At 37.8% G+C, this 21913-nt stretch overlaps 1 protein-coding gene across 3 annotated transcripts in view; it reads right to left on the bottom strand.

Moving 5' to 3' along the window:
• Nucleotides 1–21913, bottom strand: part of lrba (LPS responsive beige-like anchor protein) — a 212073-nt gene that overhangs the window by 80881 nt on the left and 109279 nt on the right. For 2 of the 3 annotated variants that reach the window (XM_056738897.1, XM_056738916.1), the window contains exons 37-39: nucleotides 8142–8266; nucleotides 2605–2745; nucleotides 877–1013 (exon numbers count right to left, since the gene is read on the bottom strand). In XM_056738897.1, coding sequence (XP_056594875.1) covers nucleotides 877–1013; nucleotides 2605–2745; nucleotides 8142–8266 — 403 coding nt within the window. The remainder of the gene's footprint in view (nucleotides 1–876; nucleotides 1014–2604; nucleotides 2746–8141; nucleotides 8267–21913) is intronic. The other variant, XM_056738906.1, reaches the window with a different exon arrangement.

Raw genomic sequence — 21913 nt, 5'->3', positions numbered from 1 at the left:
TAAGATTGATACACTGCATTTATTCTACATTATTATATTCGATATTATAGAATTGTGATTATAATTATCGTTTACTCCCTCTTGAAATCTTAATAAGTAATTAAAAACTTAGAATAGACATGGTGTTTTTATTGTGATTGTTACACATATTTCAATAAATAATATGTATAAGACTACTAAACAATTATTTTAAAGAAATAAAACAGCATACTGGAAGCATTTCGAAAGTGTTTAGACATGTTTTGCAAACAAAGTAAATACATAAATATATAGATTATGTTATTGCAAAAAAGCTGAACATAAAAAAATGGAAAATTACTATTAATGAAGCTTTTAAGAAGGTGACTTTATTAAACGCGTTAAGTGAAAATCGTGTCAATTAAAGCAGATACACATTGTCAATACTTCTCATTCATTCTTTCACCTTCAAAATAAAAAATAGTCACTTGAGGATTCAGAAGAATGTGGCCTAATTTAGAAATACTCTTCAAGCCTTCAATAATCAGGATACTAAGTATGACTGTTCTTTTTCAAACCAGTGGTGCTCAAAAGTAACACTTGACCCACATGTTGTGAACAATCGTACCACATGCAGCATGTTATGGGGAATGAGCAAGCAGCACACTTCTCTATCCGTAAACTGGAAGCAGACTCTGTGTTATGATCTGGCCTGGTTATCTTTAAGATTAACATAATGAGATAAAAATAGTCAACACTTACAAACTGAGGACACAAAGTGTGGCAAAGTAGAAACACCATATGCTGATATTGTCAATGTGCAATAAAGGAATTTTGTCAAGCTAGAGCACTTTTTGAGCGTGCCGTTTATGGGACACTGTGAGCCATTTTGAGGAGTAGGACAGTGCTGTTTCTTACCTTGGGATCAATGTTCTTAAAGCTTGGGTCTTCCTCATCCACCTCAAAGTATAACTCCAGGGCAGTGATGGACAGCGTGCCTTTTACAACCACAGCGGGTGCAACCAGTTGTGCGCTGGTGCTCAGGTTAACAGGCCCTGTGGAATGCCGTGGACAGCGGTTAGTTTGTGTGTGTGTGTGTGTGTGTGTGTACATGCCTGTCCAATTCTCTACTGCCTTTCCCATACAACTTCCTTCAAAGGAATACAGTTACTTGTACACATAAACTAAACAATGGTGCACATTTACTCGGTGATATAATATCCTTAATTTTATTGAGTTTGAAAAAAACGTGAATTTGATTCAATAGAGTTTTTTAATTATATAAATTTGTTAAATGATCAGGCTGTTATAAATGTTTTGTTTTAATACACATAAACTATGTTTAAAAAAATGTAAAATTCTTATTTTGAATAATGCTAAAATATATATGATACTGCATGCATCATTTTAACAACCTTTAAATGGTTTTATGTGAAAACGTTTTTAACAACTAAAATATATACTCATTAAATAATAAATAAAATAATTTATTAATTAAAAATCCAACTTAATAATAATATTAAAACTACTATAATCCAATTCACGAAACGAATCCACAAATAGGATTATCCTGTGCACAATGACATATTTAAGAGATTCATCCGTCAGAAACACTATAGTGGAGGTTGTCAAAAAGCGCTGAAATCCGCTGTCAATCAGCGCGCATTGATTGCGGCCTTTGGGTTTAATCTGTCATCAATCTTAATTTATGCCAGCATGACAATGCTGAACGGCCGCTCTGGGGAATTTCTGCCTCTTTTTACATGCGCAAAGCCGCGGCAGTCGGAACGACCAGAAACCCACGTTTAATTTCCCCAAGCACCCTTCAATTCACGAACGGATGGTACGATCAGATATGTTCATCAGCATGTAATCCGGGGAAAAACAACATTTTCCCGTTAAACCGGAACACGTGCAATTACACCTGAATCAAACCGCTTGCCAAATGGATGATGGCCAACGACGCGGATCTCCGCGATAATTTGCGCTTTATTTGAGAGGGACTGTCTTTTATTATAAGGCTGACTGCCAGCACATATGAGATCAAGAATCTATAGAGAACATAAATGCTAAAAAAATCAGATAAATGTAGTTTTTTATACAAACAGTTTAAAACCGACCGTCGATAGAGTTGATAATGACATTTTAACCCTTATGTAATTTTATTTCTTAAAGTAGGCCTACAAACGGGTTATGCTGCAATACTCTAAACACAAAATCGCGTTGACTCAATAATCAGACATTTATTGCTCGACGTTTTCATTAGCCTAATATTTTAGCTCAAACGTATTTACATAATTTGTAAACACAAGTGCGTATTATTCATATTTTTATATTAACATCGATTTATATTTTTAGAGCAGAAACTCATTCCCAGATCACTGCAGACTCTAGTTGGCCTTGTTCATTCGTGTGGGCGCTGCGTTCAGCCTCCTCTCAGATCTAACCTGATCCCAGGCCGCTAATGAGAAAGCATTGCCTCAGATAATGACGCGATCCGCTCATTAACAATACATCTCGAAAACGCTCCCATAACCAGCGAGGTCGCCACATTAAAGTGCGCGCCGCGACAGCTTTCTACAACCTTCCAGTTTGGCACGTTGCATTGCAAGCGTACTGAAGTAGATGAGGTGTTGGCTACTTCACCTGTGAGGTTCTCCAGCTCTTTGTCATCGAGCGATGAGAGTGTGTCGTCGTCTTCCAGGAGCAGCTCACTCTCTGAGTTCTGATTCCCCATCACTGAACTCCTGATGGACTGTTTGCCTTTCAGCACGTCTTCTTCTGGAGCTGAAGACAACGAAACAAAACGTAATCTTTCATGCATGACTGCGCAAAAACGGGCACGTTTACATATGTAAATAAAACAAAGTTTTTTCTTACTAAAATACGAAATGAATAATTTAAGATGTAATCAAAATTCTGATCAATAAATAAACACGTGGTAGTCATTTTTAACTCGAAACAAAAAAAGTTTGTTTGTTAAGTGTGCTTACTTTTTTTTATAACAGGGCCTACATTTAATTACAAAACTGTTACAAAACTTTCATTAGCGTTATTTTCAGCTATTATAGCTTATTTATAATACTAAAACTATAACTTATTTATAAAGAAAGTAAAAAAAATGTATGCCATATTTCAACTCCAAAACAAATACCAAAACCAGCAGGATTTCCTTAAAAAAAAGAGACTTTTGTTGAATTCTTCAAAACAATAAAATCAAAATTTCACCAGATCATAGTACCCTTGAGTTTTTATTTAATTGCTTTATAGATAATAGTTAAACATTTAATATGACTAATAACTGAACTGCTTTCTTCTCTTACAAAAGGGAAAAAAATCAATGCGATTAAACAGAAAGCAACAGGCAGTCTATTTTGCTCCATACACCAGGCTTATCCCTGACAAAAATGTGAAGTTAATGAGAAGGCTCTTTCTGATTTCAACTGTACATGACTTGAGGTTATGCATAGATTATTTAAGAAAAATGGTAATCTGTAAACATTTACAGAGCCCTGCATTCCCCAGTGGTGAGGGGCAGAACCGGGTCTACAGTAGACACAAAGGCAATCCTTCATATATATAAACAGAAAGAGGTGAAACGGGGCAGTCTCTCATCAGACTGCTTTGGAACGCGCTGTCTGTAGGGCTAGCGGAGCGGCACGGTTTCCACTTCTGACCAGAGTGGACGCAGAGCCGCGTGACCTTTGCCCCCTCTCTCCAGATACATCACCTGAGGGGGTTTGTATTTGCACTTGAAGCAAAACCCTGAGACAAGTCTTTATAAATAGAGCCGTAAACCATTAAAAAAGCAGAGCAAAGAAATCTCTTGTCATGGAAAGTATGCTGGCGAACTGATATTTAGACCGGTCTTCCTGTAATTAACTCTCCCAAGAGAATTTGTAGTTAGCAGCGGTGAAATTACTACCAGCCTACTAATACATACCACATGCCTGTGTGTTCACACCATGCAGAGTGGACACAAGGATCTGACGGAAAAACATGTTTTTGTACATTTGCTCGAGATAATATTTACTAACATTTATTTACGAATGCGAGCTAGTTTCACATCCAGTGCTCGGGGACGAATTCAGGCTAATAAACCGGGCCCAAAATAACACAGTACTATATACGATAAACTTGAAAACGTGTCCAGATGGAGATTTTAAATGCAAGAAATGCTCCTAACATCAAACAAAATTAAAATAAATGTAGCATATTATACAGAATAAACAAGGAACAAACCTTTGTACAACACTAATAAAATAACGTGTAAATATGTACAGGACAATTTCATACAGGACAATCGAATATGTACAGAAAAATGTTTTAAAATTAAAACTAAACTAGCATTTCTTTTCAAAATTTTAATAAATAAATACTGAAATGTATCAGTATGTGCAATTGAAAAAGTGGAATGTATATTTTCACCCATGATAGTGTCCACTTAAAGGGATAGTGCACCCAAAAAAAAATTATGTCATAATTTACAAATGACGTATTGACATGTATGACTTTTTTGCAGAACACAAAAGAAGATATTTTGGAGAATGTTGGTAGCCGAACAACAGCGGAATCCATGCACTACCCAATGCAAGTCAATGGTTTTCTGTGACCAACATTCTACTAAATATCTTCTTTTGAATTTTGCAGAAGAAAGCCTTACACGTTTGAGATGATAAAATGGTTAGTACATTTTTTTTATTTTTTTGGGGTGGTCCATCCATCCATTTTCTACCGCTTATCCGAACTACCTCGGGTCACGGGGAGCCTGCGCCTATCTCAGGAGTCATCGGGCATCAAGGCAGGATACACCCTGGATGGAGTGCCAACCCATCGCAGGGCACACACACTCTTTTTTTGGGGTGGTAAACTATTAATTTAATAATGATGTGCACTACTTGGAAACCCACAACACAAGACTCAAAACTACTAAGTGTTAAACTGGAGTGAAAAACTACCAGTGCCCCTTAATGACGCGAAAACCCATGTTGTAGGATTACATCCAGACATCAGCTTTACTTAAAAAGCTCATTCATTCCCCTCATTCAGCAAAGCTAGTGTAAATACATGCAGTTGCATTATACTTACAAGCCCCGCTTTCCTTTTCCACGCAGGTTCAAATGCTCATTTATATGCAACCAAAGGCCAAAGTGAGGCAAAGCAATTAAATTGTCAGAATTAACAAATTTGTTTTTAACAAGAGTGCAGCCAGGAGTGAAGCACGGAGGTGCTTATTGATCACGAAAACAGAAACATCAGTCTTAAGGTATTTACACTCCTTTCAGTTCCCAAACATCCGAGCCCCCACCTGGCAAAATCAATCCCCAGAAAGATGGCGCTTTCCCGGCAATAAATATCATTCCAAATCTTACCAAGCATCTGTGTTATGGGTGTAAATCAGATCACTCTTTCCAAGCTGGTGATGAATGATCACGATTAAGTATGCCGAGAAACAGGAGCTTTGATATGCTGATATATTTTGAGTGATAAGAAGTTGTAAGCCAGCCTTTCTATATTAATCACACGAAATGGTTCTTTCAAATGCTGGAATATGTCATTAGAACAAATGACATGTACGGTGATGTCTTCAACATATGATGTAATATGCTAAATCATGGTTTGAACAAAATATGAGTCTATTAGAGATGTCTGAAAATGTTAATGGCACAAAATCGTCTATCTTTTTAAGTCTGACGTTCTCTTCCACACATCATGAGAATAATCACAGCCAGATATGACCCTTGTACTCTGTTTAAAACATGAGATCCTGGCCCAAGTCTTTTGTCCCACTTCCGCAACAAATTTAGGGTCAGCAGAAAGACACAAGCCCTCTATAAATGAGGGCGGGGACAGGCAAACATTCATTTTAAAGGGATAGTTCACCCAAAAAAAAAAATCGGCCATTTTGGACTCACCTCGATTTCTTCCAAATCTGTAAAAAGGTCTTTGTTCTGGTAAACACAGAGAAAGATATTTGGAAGAATGCTTATAACCAATCAGTCCTAGGAACCTATTGACTACCATAGTAGGACAAATTGTATATTTGTTTAGTTCTGTTGAATACAAAAGAAGATATTTTGAAGAATGTAGGACAGCAAACAGGTATGGGCCACTTTTGACAACCATTGTAATTTTTCCTACTATGGTGGTCAATGGGGGACAGGAACTGTTTGGTTACAAATATCTTTCTCTGTGTTCAACCAAAGAAGGAAATTTAGAACAACTAGAGAGCGAGTAATTCATGACAGAATTGTCATTTTGGGTGAACCATCCCTTTAAAAGCATTGATAAACTTTTTAGAATATCTTACTGTTCTTGTGAAATGAGTTCATTTAAGAAACTTTATGAATAGGTATTAATGAAATATGCACTTGAGTCATAACAACCGCTTCTCTATTTGTCCTGTTTAGATTTTTAGCAGAACGTCACCCCCTGTAGGACGAATAATATGCACATAAATACTTGATGGATGGATTGATTATTTCCTGCACCGGATAGTCACCGGGGAAGCATTTGAATATAATGAAGAGCTTTAAGGCCTCAAAGTTTTAGGTTCCATTCAAAGGGCACCCAAAGTGTTCCTCAAGGAACACTTGAACTTAACCAAGTTTGCTAAAGAAAGAGGGATGGATGGAAAGAAAAGTGGAAGACAGGAGCAGAGAAAGAGAAATCATTGGGTCCCCTCAGGGCCCTTCTTCCAGCTGCATATTATGACCATTAGGGCAGCACATCGGTCTCAGAGGATGCTGGGATTCTGAACACTTATTGCTTTTAGATCACATTCTTATTGACTTCTGTCACATTGGTCATTTGTCTACAGAACCTCTGTCATTCTGAGGGGGGACTAACCGCTGACATATTGGAGACATTTTCTCGAAGAAATGGCCCTGTTTTTGAAGGGTGCAATAGGTTAAGCTGCTCAAGTCCAAGTGCTGAATGGTGCGATTGTAAAGCCTACTATCTGTGAGTGTGGCTAAAAACTTATCAGGAGTAAAGCGTTAGGCGGTGTCTGCCAAACATTTTGCTGAATGGAATGACAGAGCAGTGCTCCACTTTAACACAACAAGGAAAACAGAGAGATAAATAGATCTATTTTAAACTTATATTTGTAAACACAAAAATCTATCGTAAAGACGGGAGAAGTAACACAAGCCCCTGAATAAGGTTATTAAACTTTTTGAGGAGGTTTAATAACCTCAGTAAGCTTTACTTGTGATGGCATTGTTATAAATAACCTCATTATGTTATCAATTTGTGGCTTTTATTATTAGGCATATAATGCATATTTTTAGCAGGCTAATTTATTGAAAAATATTTGAGAGAAAATGCATTATGAAAAAATTAGACAAAATGAGAAAAAATGATATGCCATATATTACGCAAATTTTGAATGCATCAAATAATTTCGAACTCCGAAACAATTTAAGGCCTGTGTTTTGAATTATTAGTTCATCAGGGAATAATTAAACAAATATGCATTCATTTCTCATTATTAGTCGCAAAAGAAAATGAAATTCACAGCAAGATCTTTGTATGGGAGTGAACTGCACTTCACCAACGACTTTTACAGATTTTTTCGTACTCCACCAAATTTATCGTATTAATTTTACTAGCACAATTCAGCAACTTAGACTTTCAATAAAAAGTAAATTGCAAAAGTAGTTCTCTAGTTTGCCCCCTGCTGTGAGCTATAGTTGTTATGTATCTAACGGTAACACACAGCATGGATTCTGTGAGTCTCAGGTTTTATGAGAGCAGTGCACACACATCTAGTCCTAGCACAAAACACAAAAGCTCTCTACCGCTACTTCTTATTACAGTAGCTTTACAACTCCTCTTACCTGTAAATCCAGCCGCTGATGTGCATGAGAGAAAAGGAAAAGACAGTGACAATGTAGCAGCACTAGGAGACAGAACACTAAGCCGTGTTTAAATACCTGAGCTAATAAGAGGAACGTAAGCAGTATATAAACAAATTAGCGGGGAATTACTGTCATAATATTATCCGAGAGACAAATATCTGGAGGATACTAACTTTAGTGATTAAACACGGTAAGCCTACGACAATATTTTTTTCTAAGGTATGTTGACCTCAAAAGGGTTTATGGTGTCTTCTTTTTACAGTCGTGTACCTGTAAACACCAGAGTGTAAACAGATGATAGTATGTGACTATTTTACCCACCATGCTCTGCTGCAGCCTTGAGCGTAGCCCCAGAGTGAGAGGACCCGAACGGGTTCCTGATGAAGCGTCGACGTCTCCTCAGGTCATCCTCCCAGTAGTCCAGGCGCCAGAACTCCAGCGGTCTGCTGGCGAAAGGAAGAGAGTGGGACGAAGAGGGCGATAGAGAGAGAGAGAAAGGCACATATGTTAGCAATTAGCCGATGCAATGAGAAGTGGCAAAGGCAGAGCTGTATAATACAGGCCTTGTGTTGCGGCATTGCAAAGTGTAGAAACCGAGGAAAGGTTGACACCGTGTCCTGTGTAGATGCAACGCAACACAATATAAGGGATCTTCTCAATTTTTTCTAACGAGCCGTAATGGCGATACACGTTGACCGACAGTGGTTATATTTTAGAAGAAAAAGAATAAGTTATGGCTTGGCATCTGGTTAGAACATGGTTCCAAATGGGATATTTTGTTTAGTTTTAGACAAAACAGTACATGGCATTCAATAAATGTCTATCTTTATTTTGAGACTTCTTTTGAGTGGGTTTTATTATGTGTAATATATAGCTATATATTTACTGTACAATACATTATGTATAGCCCCTACGTGTTTAATAACGGATTTTTTTTACTTATAGACCGTGTCATCGAATGAATGCGCGTGGCCCAAAGTTAACTTCCGGTCTGTGTTAGTTAACAGTCTGGCTAGCGGCTAGTAAAATAAGTATTTATTTTATACTTCATTAACATTAATATTATTTAATATTAATATTTCATTGCATATTAATTGCATTAAATACGAAGTAAAAAGTTATAACAAAATACAACCAACATAATATCTACAACTAATTTATTATATTTGTGAACAAAAATCTGAAACCTAAAGAGCTTCTGCACCAGTGTTATTTACGTTTTTCTAAATAGTCTCATAGTGAAAAGAAGAAGGAATGTTAAACTTGAAATTTAAATTTCCAATTTTATCTGTTGTCACCCAACATACACACAAGCCCTAATCATGGAGACAGAATAGTATTAATCCAAAATCTCTCCAGTCTGAAGTACTGCAGGAAACTGTTAAAACCATACATTTGTGCTCTCGTTTTAGAAGTTGTAATACACAAAACTCTTTGGGGGCTAACATCATAACCTGGTGCTATAGGGAAGAAGAGCCCCAGATTTCTCCAGAATCTCAAGAAGGTACGATGAGCTAAATACATCACACTGAAGATCAGCCTGCTGACACAGCAATCCAGCACACACACACACACACACACACACAAACACACACACACACTGCCGCGGTTCCAGGCTCATTTTTAGACCCAGCAGGACATCTTACAGTAGGTCTGCTGAACAGAGCAGCGGAGAGCGGGTGCCTTTGACTCCATGTCCTTAGCCTTCAGCCATTTTCTCCTCAATTTGTACCTTTTACCAATGCGTGAAAAACCAGTTCTCTCTCCCTTTCATATTTCTCTCTTTCTTCCCACTCGTGTGTTTTCTCCCAGTGTGTGAAAGCGTTAACTTTTAATGATGGTATATAACATATTACCCCATTTAGATCCAAAGGACTTTAATTAAAATAATCTCTTCAAATATTCATTATGTTTAGCCCCCCGAGGCATGAGGAAAATACATTCCCGCAGCACAAATGAGTTTAATCCTCAAAAGCTTGCTTAATTTGAAATAGAAAAAAGGAACTAATTTCAGGCGAGAGGGGAGGGACGGGTATAATTTGTAAACTTGAATTACGCTCATTTCTCTGCTGTAACACAGAACAGCATTATAAATTAATTACACACGCGCACGCGCACACAAAAATGCAGATTTAGGTCTTCAAGAAATGATGTGTGATTTTTAAAGATGGATGTGATAAAATGTACTCCAGTGAAGAATATGAATGATCACGCTCTCTTTAGAGAAACAGATCGCTGTGTCTGAGCTGGTGGATCCTCAGAGATGCAATGAGAGAGAGAGGGGGGCTAGGTGGGGTGGACGACAGCGAATGGCTTTAGCAGTGGCTATGTATCCGTCAAACAGCTGATTTACTGTAGGCGCGGTGAAATATGCCTCTCTAAGTCCATTCTGCTCTGTAGAAGTGAGAAGAAGTTTTATCGTGCAACAGGGCCTCCACACCCAGGCCAAATAAATCAGGATAACGGCCACTTAAGAGCCCTCCCCTGTGTTCACCTTCTTTTTTTACGCTTACATACTTTAACAATTGCCAGCAAACACGCTATTATGACCTAAAATACCACAAAGGAGAGAAAAGAAAGAAGGAAAGTATTAAAAAGGGTTGCGAAAATAGATAAATCAAAGAAGGGTACAGAGGTCTTCTCAGAATTAATGACACTAGGAGAAATATAAACAGACAGAAATACTTATGGAAATAGTAATGGCACTGTAATGGCATGCATAAGACACGTCTTAAAATCTCACTTAAAATCTCGGCCGTTCGGGGCCAAGAAGAATGGAGGTATTTGAGCGGTGCGGGATTTTCTCAAAAGTGTGATCGAATCAGTCCACCGCCAGAGGCTTGGTACAAATCTCTCTTCCGTGCGTTCAGACATCCCTCTTAAAGCTTAAGAGAGCGCTTAAAAGGGGAAAATAAAAACAATTCTAGCCTCACGCTTCAAGAGCTCTCTGGTCCGACTAATAAGAGACATTAATAACTGATTTATTTAAGGCAGGAAAATGGAGATGTAATTTAAAGGGAGACATGAGTTTTCCTGGAGAAGCACAGCTCCTCTGAGACCATTTACAGCTCGGCAGACAGCGCTGCCTTTCTGTTAAATGCTTCAAAGGAAATGTTTACCCACTGACTTGAATAAGAAAGAAAAAAAGAAGGGCTTTGGGTTGGATGTGATATGTTAGGATCTCATGGACCCACCTTATCACTAATGAATGAGACAAGAGCCAAGTCTACGATACAAATACAACAGCAGTTCAATAATGAACAACAGATGCCAGAGAAATCAGAACATTAGAACATTAGTAGAGTTATAATAGAATAGAATAGAATAGAATAGACATACAGCCACGGAAAAAATTAAGAGATCTTTTCAAAGACCGTTTTTATGACCAAATTTTAAATTCCATTCCATTCCATTTTCTACCGCTTTATCCGAACTACCTCGGGTCACGGGGAGCCTGTGCCTATACCAAATTTTAAATAACAAAATATTTTCTGATAGCATTCATTTGCAGAAAATGAAAACTGGAGAAATAGGTCAAAATAACAAAAAAACTGCTCTTTTTTTTGAGACCTCAAATACCTCAAGTAATTTACTTATGAGCAATACCACAGTAATATGTGCACATGTCTTTAGGAAACTTTTTTTCAATGTGATAACCTTGATTTTTAACACATTTTTCAAGCGTCTTTTCATTGTGTCAGTCTTTCAAATTGTTGTTGGACGACTTAATGTCCCTTATGATGTTTGATTTTGTTGAAAGTCAACAAACACTGGACTGGAATGACTACAATACATCTAGAAATGCTGATTTAAAATGAAAATTTGGAACGGTCTCTTAATTTTATCGCCTGCAGTATTTACACTTCTGTTGTACAACCTACAGTCACGTGCACAACAAGTAAAGAAGAAATGTCATCCTTATGATAAACACATATTTTGTGTCTGTATGTTTGTGTAATTTATTGTATTATTATTATTATAAAGCAAGAAGTGCACACTTCTGAACATATTAACATGTATAACTTATACATATTTACATATAGAGGCAGCTGAAAATTGAGAATTCATAACAACACCATATACAAACAACAGGATATGTTTCGAACTTTGTTTCGTTTTCCGTTTTTTGATAATTACTTTTAAATTTGTGTAACCAACCATCTTTATACGTTGAAGACCACTACATTATTATTAAATTAGCGTTATTTTGCATTTGGAAATGTAAGGTACAGAAATGTGCAATACTAGCAATCCTACGCCAAAATTCAAGCCTGAATAACTCAACAGACAGACATATTTTCACTTAAACAACAGGAAGAAGCCACTGCTTGACGAAAGAGAGAGCGAGAGACGGTGAGATTCACTCCATATCAAGCCGTCTGTCTGTGAACAGATTTGCTTCTATCTAAGCAGCAGAGAGCTGTTTGAATGTGATAGTTTGCTCCATGTAAATAGGCACTCCATCATGCTGGCTTCCAGTGTCCATTAATTAAAATGATTACCAAAGGCCCAGAGCCGATTCAAGGGGCTCCTCACCTGTCACTCTCTGCGAGAGCACAGATACAGAGAAGATCAATTTATCTGCAATACAACACCACGCTGGCCGCTGCAATTAGTCGAGCAGCTGGAAACACGCTCGCAGGCTTCGCTGCCGTCCAGACACCGTGACAATACAGCCCTAATGAAGGCGAAGGAAGTGTGTGCGTGTATTCCAGCCGCCATCAATCCCAGCAGCCAAACCAGCACGCACATTCCACGAAGCAAGTGTTTTCATAGCAATAATGAATTATTCATCCATCCATCCATTCATCCTTCCAAAGGGGGTTTCTAACAGGAATTGTGCCAGCGCCTTCTCGAAACAACGACAATTACAAAACACAATAGACCTCGGGATGGGCGCATGCGACTGTGCCGCACGGGCGCAATTAGTAATTAGTACGATCGTAAAAAAGATATGACGGAAACAGACCCTTAAATGGCAGTGGGGTGTCTGAATCGTCTTATTGGGCACGGCGAAAGCAACACTTGAGACCTTCCTCCAAACACGCCTAATGTAAACCACATTTAGCGAGAATTTAACACGAGCAGAGACTTTTATAAGCGTCTGTTCGAGTAATTGAGGTCTTTCTTCTCACCCGGTACCAGTATAAGCGACGGGTCGCCGGCTGTAAATCTGAACCGGTTTACCAACACGGAAGATAAACGGGTGGCAAAACGTAATGTGGTTTAATACAAATGGCGACCCATTGGCTTAATGAATAAGGGAAATGGATCGGGGAGTGAGCAGTAAACAGAGGGACAGCAAGAATCAACAGAGGAGAGGGTCATGTTTTATAATCTCCTCTTTAAAGCTTCAATTGCGCTCCTAAATTGTGGGTTTGCATAAAACAAGCCACACTTTAAGTCTACTTGACTCAAGGGAGGTGTCATAATAAACAAAGCATTTAATTGGGCCATGTGTTGAGAATTTCAGCGTGCGACTGTGTGTGTGTGTGTGTATGGGGGGATTAATGAGGTGTTTTTTGGAAGTTGCTGTAACAGAGAAGCTGGCTTGTGCCGCCACACTTCAGAAAGCCATCGGTCTCACACTCAAGCAGCGTTTTAAAACCCTGCGAGCGTTTAGCGGCAAATACAGGCACTAAATTACTTAAAGGAGCAAGTGTACCGAAATATGCACTTGATTGTAACGCCTGAAGGATTGGGAATGTGTTCGTGAACAGATTAAATCATCGATTTAAGGTACTAAACATGCTATTAATGAACAGATATTTTCTAGGATTGAGATAAAATCAGGGAAAGACATAAATATAAATAGAAGATAATCTGTCTATTAAGATAAATAAATACACAGGATGCATAAAACAAGGAGAATACTATAATCTGGAGCATTTTTCACATATACTTCATGAATAATTTTTTCCTAATTATATAAAAAAGGATCTTCATCTTTATACTTCATACTATTAGAAATAAGACAAACCTTTTGCAAGGGCCCCCCAAATAAAGACTTATAATCTTAAATTTTAATTAAACCAAAAACATATTCAGTTATACAATGTCGGAACATATTTTTTTTCAGTTGGTGATCTTAATTTTCTGATGATACATTTCTATATTTCATAAAGTGCCACAAAATATGTGACCCCCCTAGAGACATTTTGGGGCCGCCAGATTTAGAACCACTGGGCTACACTTTTCACGAAAACATTTACTACAGTGAGAAAAACTCACAAATATAGAAATACAAACAATTCTGAAAACAATGTATGGAGCACAAAAACAGATAAACACTTTAAATTAAATGATAATAATGTTTAGTAGCCCCGGACCCCATCTATGATACCCATAGACAGACATGTTTATTTTTTCAATGTGGCTATGAAATTCTAACCGAACGACTGCCATCCATCAGAATGGAAGATTCACATAAACACATTCAACTCTACCATTAGAGTAGCTGTGTGGCCTATTTATGGGTAGAAACCCGTTAAAGAAATATAAAAATCTGCCACAAGAGCGCAACATCATTTACTAAGAGGGCAAAATTCTCCTCCAAGAATGATGATGGCTTCTTTCCTGTTTATCATTTCAAACCAATGTGTCGGTGCAGGCGTGTGTATTATGGCCTGATATTACACTGGAGTTCATTTCTGGCTTGAAGATTATGCAAATGACAATGATGTGACCTTTAGCATAACAAACGGGGCAGACGGAGCACAAGTTTCATACATCACTCCAGCACTGGGCACTTTAGAGACGACTCGCACTCATTTATAACCTTTTCCCGTGGATTAATGCAGTTACAGTCGGCGTGAACATATCTTTCTTTGTGGCTTTTTCATTAATGCCTGCGATTGCCGCCGCTCAAATGGCTCTTTCTCGTGGAGATTATTTCGTATGATTTCCATAAACCATGTGTTTATGAAAACTGAATAGATGAATTGTGTATTTGTCATGCAGAAGAAGGGAAAACGTGGGTCTCTCCATCAAAATCCGGGCAGTCCGAGCGGTCTGAAATTAATCTGAGAGAGGGGAAATCAGAGCAACTGTGTCTGATTAAGGTGGTGATGTTCTATGCGGAGCAAGGGAAATAATCTGTGACGCTCAGTGATGGCGGATGTTAATGTCTCTCACATGGGGTCATGTGCAGCACATGATAATAACATGAGTGACAGAGGGCCTGTGCTACATGTTGGGGGGAAATAAATGTCTCTTCGTTTCATTTTTCTGCGTTGTATGTATTCAAGGAATACTTACTGTGGTCATTTAATTTGCATTTCGTACATTCATCAGGGTTCAAGGTTCTTTCTACAGTTACTGTTATGGCTGCTCTCAGTTCATTATACCTCCATTATTATCCCCGTTGTCGGAAACTATCCGCCGTGTTGGCTTGCTCACCAGGAAACTGCTTATATTAGATTATCTTCTGCAAATTACATTAACATTACTTTAATTAGGATGGTCCTCTCTGTTTGTACTCTTTACAATAATTTTCCCCTTCAGTGTTTTCTAATTTTCATGTAAAGCTGCTTTGAAACAATGCAACACTGTAAAAAGCGCGACATAAATAAACTTAACTAACTTTCTACAGAGCCAATTGATAATGAACTGTTCTAAACAGAATCAGAATACAGACACTAAATCAACAAATATATTAGTTGGTATTAATTGCTCCTGAATTTTGTTTTCACTTGGGAAACAAGTTATACTTATACATGGTGACTCCCTGGGGTGCTTATTACACATTACTGATAGAGTTCCTATTTATTCTGGGAATATTCCTCTATAATATCTTTTGGTTGTGAAATTATAAACATTTTTCTTGGTTTTTGTATATCTGGCCTAGGACACCAAGTGAGCCACTTGTGTCACCCCTTAAAAAGTGCATACTTGCTACATCCACAATGCTTTTAAACATAGTGAACACTATGAAAAGGAAGAGAGACAAAGGGGAAAAACTAAGTCAAAGCCTATGAAGGCTGAGAAAAAAAAAATGACAGAGAATTATGGCAGAGTTGGGTAACGGATGCCCCATCGTGCTCCGGGGCAGGAGCTAGAATTTTATGTGTCCCCTTTCTGCTTTCGCTGCAAAAGCAAACCGCTGGGTCACAAAGATAAAGGATATTTTTTGGTAAATGGCGAAAGTGTTGAAATAAATGACCCGACCGGAGCTGCGTGTAATTACTGTGGCCCAGAGACGTACAATCTATCACGGTGGTGAGGAGGTGACAGAGTGCTAAAGGGTTAGTCAAAGGAGATAGCCTCTGACTAACTACTGCACCCGGGCAATCGATACATTCCTGATGTTTTCCCCGGAAGAGAGACACGCGAAGAGGGAGTGGGCCGAGAAAAGCCCTTAAAACTTCCCCGAATGGCTTTTCATTCGAATATTGATCAGGGCCTCCTATCGTGACCTCGGCCTGTCACGGCAGTATACTTTCTTAAGGGCATATGAAACTCATAAATCTGAGTTGCTACAAAGAAGTGCGTGTGTTGTGTGTAATAGGTCACGCTGGAGAAGGGGACCGATCGGTACTTTATAAAGGGACATTCCATTAAAAGAGCTCCTCATAGGGGATGATGTGAAGGCTTTGAGGACAGATAAGAGCACCTCGATGTTCCTCACCGTCAGTTCTGGACCGAAGGTGAACATAAAACATGAACAGAAGGGGAGACACGTGGACATGCAGATTCCTAGAAATAAACTATTACATAGACAATATTTGTCCCTCTTTGCATTTCTTTGAAAACCTATATCTTTCAAATACCTATAAGTCTATTTAAAGGTATAGTTGACTCTAAAATGAAAATTCTGTCATCGTTTACTCACCCCCTTCATTTCAAGTCATTTCAAAATGACTTTATTTCTTCTGCAGATATTTTGGAGATAAATAACCGCAACAGCAGTACCCATTCACTTCTACTGTATGTACCCAAAACCAATGCAAGTCAATGGGTCCCGCCTTTGTTTGGTTAGCATCATTCTTTAAAATATGTTTTTTTTGTTCTCTAGAAGAAAGAAAGCCATACAGGTTTGAAATGACCAAAGGGTGAGTGAATGATGACAAAATGTTCCTTTTTGGGTGATCACTTTAATGTTTGTATAGCAGCTTAACACCAAGTAAACTGAATAAACTAGACTTGCATAAAAAAATCATATACTTTAGGTCTATGTTAGTCGGACAACAGTTCTCTCATGTTAGTAGCTACTGCAATTGACCCAAAATCATCTGTGGAAAATGTTCACAGAGTTTCTATAGTTTCAATGAAGCTCTTGAAGCGACTGCTGAACTCCAGTTAGTTCTGGAATATGTGGAGTCTGACATGCTAACATATGGACAGCATCAGGTCCACAGAAGCCGTTAATTTGTCCTTCTTTGACACTCTGTTACTATTTCTTACAGTCCGGGCCACTGTAGTGTATATACAGTCAAAGCTAAATGTTTTCATTAGGACATATTTTAATCCATTTCCATAACGCAGGAGAACAGAGCCGCGAGTAGCCATATTCACATAATTTACGTAATATATCCCAAGGAATCTGCAGCTGTCAAACGTTCACATGCTCTCTGAAGATTTACCGACTGGGAAGACATTGCGAACCGTCAAGATAAAGACACGAAGGCCAAAGCAAAACCTGCGAAAACAAGAGTGTTTTGCGAGTCGCCGGCGGTTGATGGATATTCTACGCGGTTAATCCGTGTTTACGGCTAACGTCTCACAAAGGAGTTTTTGCGTCTAGGTCCACCAGCTAACTGGTTTTGTTTGAAAGGCTTTGAGATTCCACGGTAGAGAAAGCCATTTGTTTCCATCAGGAATAAAGGAGGGAGGGGAAACAGGGGAACGAACAGCTGCTCTCTCTCTCTCTCTCTCTCTCTGGCCCAGAGTCGTGTGGGATGTTTGTACATGGTTTCTCAAGTGTTTATAGCCAAAGCAAGCCATTAATGGCACTTGTTAAACAGCTTATGAAGAAATGTAAATAAAAGCAGGACCTGTATATGTTATGACATACTGTAATCCGCTAAGTATTTTGCCTTATCTCTGCCAGGACCACGTAGGTCGAGTTGATAAAATCATTTATGTTTTGTCATGGAACAGTATGTTATAACCTGCTGTGGATGATTTAATTTAGAGAAGATATGCACTCTAGGTCAACGTTTCTCGTGGCATTTTTCATAAGCTTGTACAACGAAGAGATTTTTTACGTGAAAAACAATCTACAAGTTTGACATAAAAGTGAGCTCAATCACTTGCATGCATTCATGCTGAGCAAGAAGCATTACGAAAGGCTGGTTCTATGTTTACTCTACACTCTGGATGCAGCTTTTGCAAGCGATGGTCAGATAAAAATCAAGCCCTCAAAGTTGAAAACGAGACTAACAGCACACTTGAGATCACTCTGTTCTGATATACACATACCATCAGCTAATACATGACAGTGGGGCATTAAGCATTCATTTCCTACTTTGTATAGCTCTGGTAGCATTAAAGAGTAAACAGAGGAAATAATAAGACTTTACAGACTTTTACTTTAGAAAAGTGCGGATGATCAGAGTGAACTACAGTGGTCCATACTCGTCCAAATATTTAAAGATCCAAATAAACCAGGAAAAAGTGCAGTTGTAAATTCCCTCTTGAGTGGGTAAGACTTGAGAATTCGATTGTATACATGTATGTATGCATGCACACGCACATAAATGTGATACACACGCATACACACACACACGTATATATATTAATGTATATATATATATATATATATATATATATATAGAGTCTAAAAATAAGTATTTTATTTAATTGATGTTCATTTTAATTTATATTTTAATTTTATTGTACTTTAATTGTATTAAATAAAAGATTTGTTGAATGGGTCCGTTTGGTCGCATTTAAAGAAGCCGTATGGAACATTTACATGTAGCGGTTGAGCTTGGTATCGCAGTCTATCTAATCTACAGGCAACTCAATTGTTTGCGAATGTGTACCTGAATTAAAGACATATATATAATATATAATTAAAGTATGCTAAATATTTATCTGTACTTTAGCCAGATAAATGCTTTATGACCATGCTTTAAGAGCACATGTTTATTCGGCTTAGATTTATTTGTTTATTTGAAGAAAATCACCAGACACATTACATAAAAAGTTTCTTATGTGTTTTTATACATTCATATGTGACCCAGTCTGTAAAAACCTTTCTAAAGTATGTGTATACTTAGCATACTTTAATTATACATGATTAAAGATATATATATATATATATATATATATATATATATATATATATATATATATATATATATATGTATCATTTAAGTACGCTACTTATTTCATCTGTAATATTCCAATGAAGTATGTACAAGTGCACTAAAACCATTTTAATGACATTTGTCAGAATTTTTTAATTATTATAAATCCACATTTGAAGAACACATTTTAGAACTACTAATTAATTTAATCAAAAAATTAAGTATTTTAAGGTTTATAAATGCATTTGAAACAAAAGATTTAAGCGAACAGCAAAAAGTTATAAATACGCCTTTCTCATACGCACATACACGCTAGACTTTGGCCCACACACTCAACGTTGTCCAACGCTTTACCCTCAAACATAAACACAGAACATTAACTGTTTTACATTAAACAGCATAATGTAAACACATTATAAGCAATCAATTCCCATTTGAAAAGCATTTTAAAAATATATATGTGCAGTGACATGAAATATTACTTGAATGCACTGTGACATTTTTAACTTCATCTAAATCTTTTATAAACAGCATTTTCTTGCTGCTTCAAGAGCAGTTGCTGCTTTTTTTCTTAAATTTGTATTTTTTTAATTAGGAAAATGCTGTCACCAGACACAGCACATAAAAAGTTTCAAATGCTCATTTATACACTCATATGTGACCCAGTCTGTAAAAAGTATAATGAACATTAAAGTTTGATTTCAGTCCTTCATTTCCCTAAAAATTCTAATTTTGTAGGCTTTACTCAAGTCAATATTAAAGATATCAATATTATATTTTTACAGAATGTTCTTTACATGATGTAGGATGATTGTATGTAGAAAAAAGCAAAACAAAACATCCGTTTTCGCAGACTGGGTCACAAATGCATTTTATTCTGAAATCTTGATGTTTGTCATCCACCCACACAGTCATTTCAGTGTAACTGTAATCAAATACAAGACTCCGTCCAACACAAGTAAATGTTATTTCCGAAAATTGGGCATTCGTGGCCTAATGGTTAGAGACTCGAAATTGTAACCCAAACGCTACGTAGGTTGGGGGAGTGAAAGATCAGCACAATCCTCCACCTTCAATACCACGGCTGAGGTGAGACCCTTGAGCAAGGCATCCCCCCCAACTGCTCCCTGGGCGCTGCAGGATTGACTGCCCACTGCTCTGGCTGTGTGTTCACGGTGTGTGTTACTCACTGCTGTGTGTGTGCAGTTGGATGGGAGAGCACAATTTCAGAGTATGGAACACCATACTTGGTCTCACAGCACTTTCACTAAATGACCTCGTATTCACTAACTGCACTGCAGTCCGGGTGAATATCAGTAAAATGAGATGTGTGGATGAGAGCCAGAGCGCGGCAGGCTACACGCGTGATGCCGTGTGGTGGGAGAGAGGTGACGGAGTGCTTGTGTAGTTTTGGCGAGCAGGACGGCAGGGTGCTTTCATAACAGCCTGAGCATCATTAACTGGTAGAGATGATGTATGACTTATATTACCTGCACCAAATGTGAGGATATTAATGAAGCATTTCAGATGATACCAAATGAGAACCTGAGGTATGTGTGTAAAAAATAAGAGGAGTGTAATAGAATTTTAGATCCCCAAAATACGCTTTTTATTTATTTAGGATATAAAATATATTAACAAATATTTACTGTAAAAATGACAAAATTTTAAGAGTAAAGTAACACTGTAATATTTTTGAGTCCACATCAGCCGCTACTACAGGCAATGTATGTATAAAATTGTGTGCATTACCGCAAAATGTACATTAAAGTGCTATTATACTGTACCTAAAAATATGAAATGTGCAGTCATACACACAAGTAACGCAAAGCAAAGTTAAAGTCATGCGTTAATTTAGTTCTTCGCCATTTTTACAAAGTATCTGCTGAGATAACAATCCTTTCCAGGCATGTTACAGTAGCGTTCGTCTGCTCCTGATAGCCCGGGCCCAACATGACAAAGCACAGGATAAAATAGTAATGCTAATATTGATAGTTTGTCCATTACAGGTCAGCTAACTGTCCTCCGGAACAGTTACAAAGCTGTTAGTTTCGATTTCACAAGGCCGATCAATACGTGGGCATACTGTTTCAATTTTGCCTGCATTGATTTTCTCTGTAACACCACAACCCTGCCGCATTCATCTCTTTGAAAGAAGGGAAGATTTGATTTACTGAAGAAAAATTGGAGTGCGCATCACAAAGGTTTCTGCCGGCGTGGGCTCTTGACACAGAAAAGATGGATGTCCCCAGGCAGGGGTACCTCCAGCCCCGAGGAGCTCCATTAGAGATCACTGGAGCTGCTGCTGAAAATGACTCGCATTAGAGGAGGGAGCGAGAAAAGAAGAGAGGGGTTGTGATGGTGGTAAAAATTGAAAAAGGAGATCAAAGAAAGGAGTATGAATGAAAGAATAAAGATATGCACGGACCTTAAACAGACTAGGTTATTGCATCACTGGTGAAACTGAATATTTCTGCAATTTCCAATAACAAGAAATTCCAATGTGACATGTTGCGTTTTATTACAGGATTGCGTTTCTGTTATTTTCTATCAATTAACATAAAAAAATCACAATGAAATAAAAATAATGAAATCAGTAGTACTATAATAACTATGTATGATCAATTTTATATATAGATATGCAATATATAGCGATATATAAATGCAAACGAACGCCGTCTTGTGGTGCCATCCCATAAAGGTAAAAAATCTCTCTCGCGCACCTTCTCCGGATCTGTTCCACCTATGTGGAATGATCTGCCTGTTGCTACAAGATCTGCAGATTCTGTAGCCATCTTTAAGAAACACCTGAAAACACATCTCTTCCGTCAACATCTTACT

Source organism: Triplophysa dalaica, chromosome 2 (assembly GCF_015846415.1).
Source record: "Triplophysa dalaica isolate WHDGS20190420 chromosome 2, ASM1584641v1, whole genome shotgun sequence".
Taxonomy (NCBI): Eukaryota; Metazoa; Chordata; class Actinopteri; order Cypriniformes; family Nemacheilidae; genus Triplophysa; species Triplophysa dalaica.
Note: the sequence above shows the minus strand (reverse complement) of the source record. Positions and strands in the feature narration are given on the sequence as shown.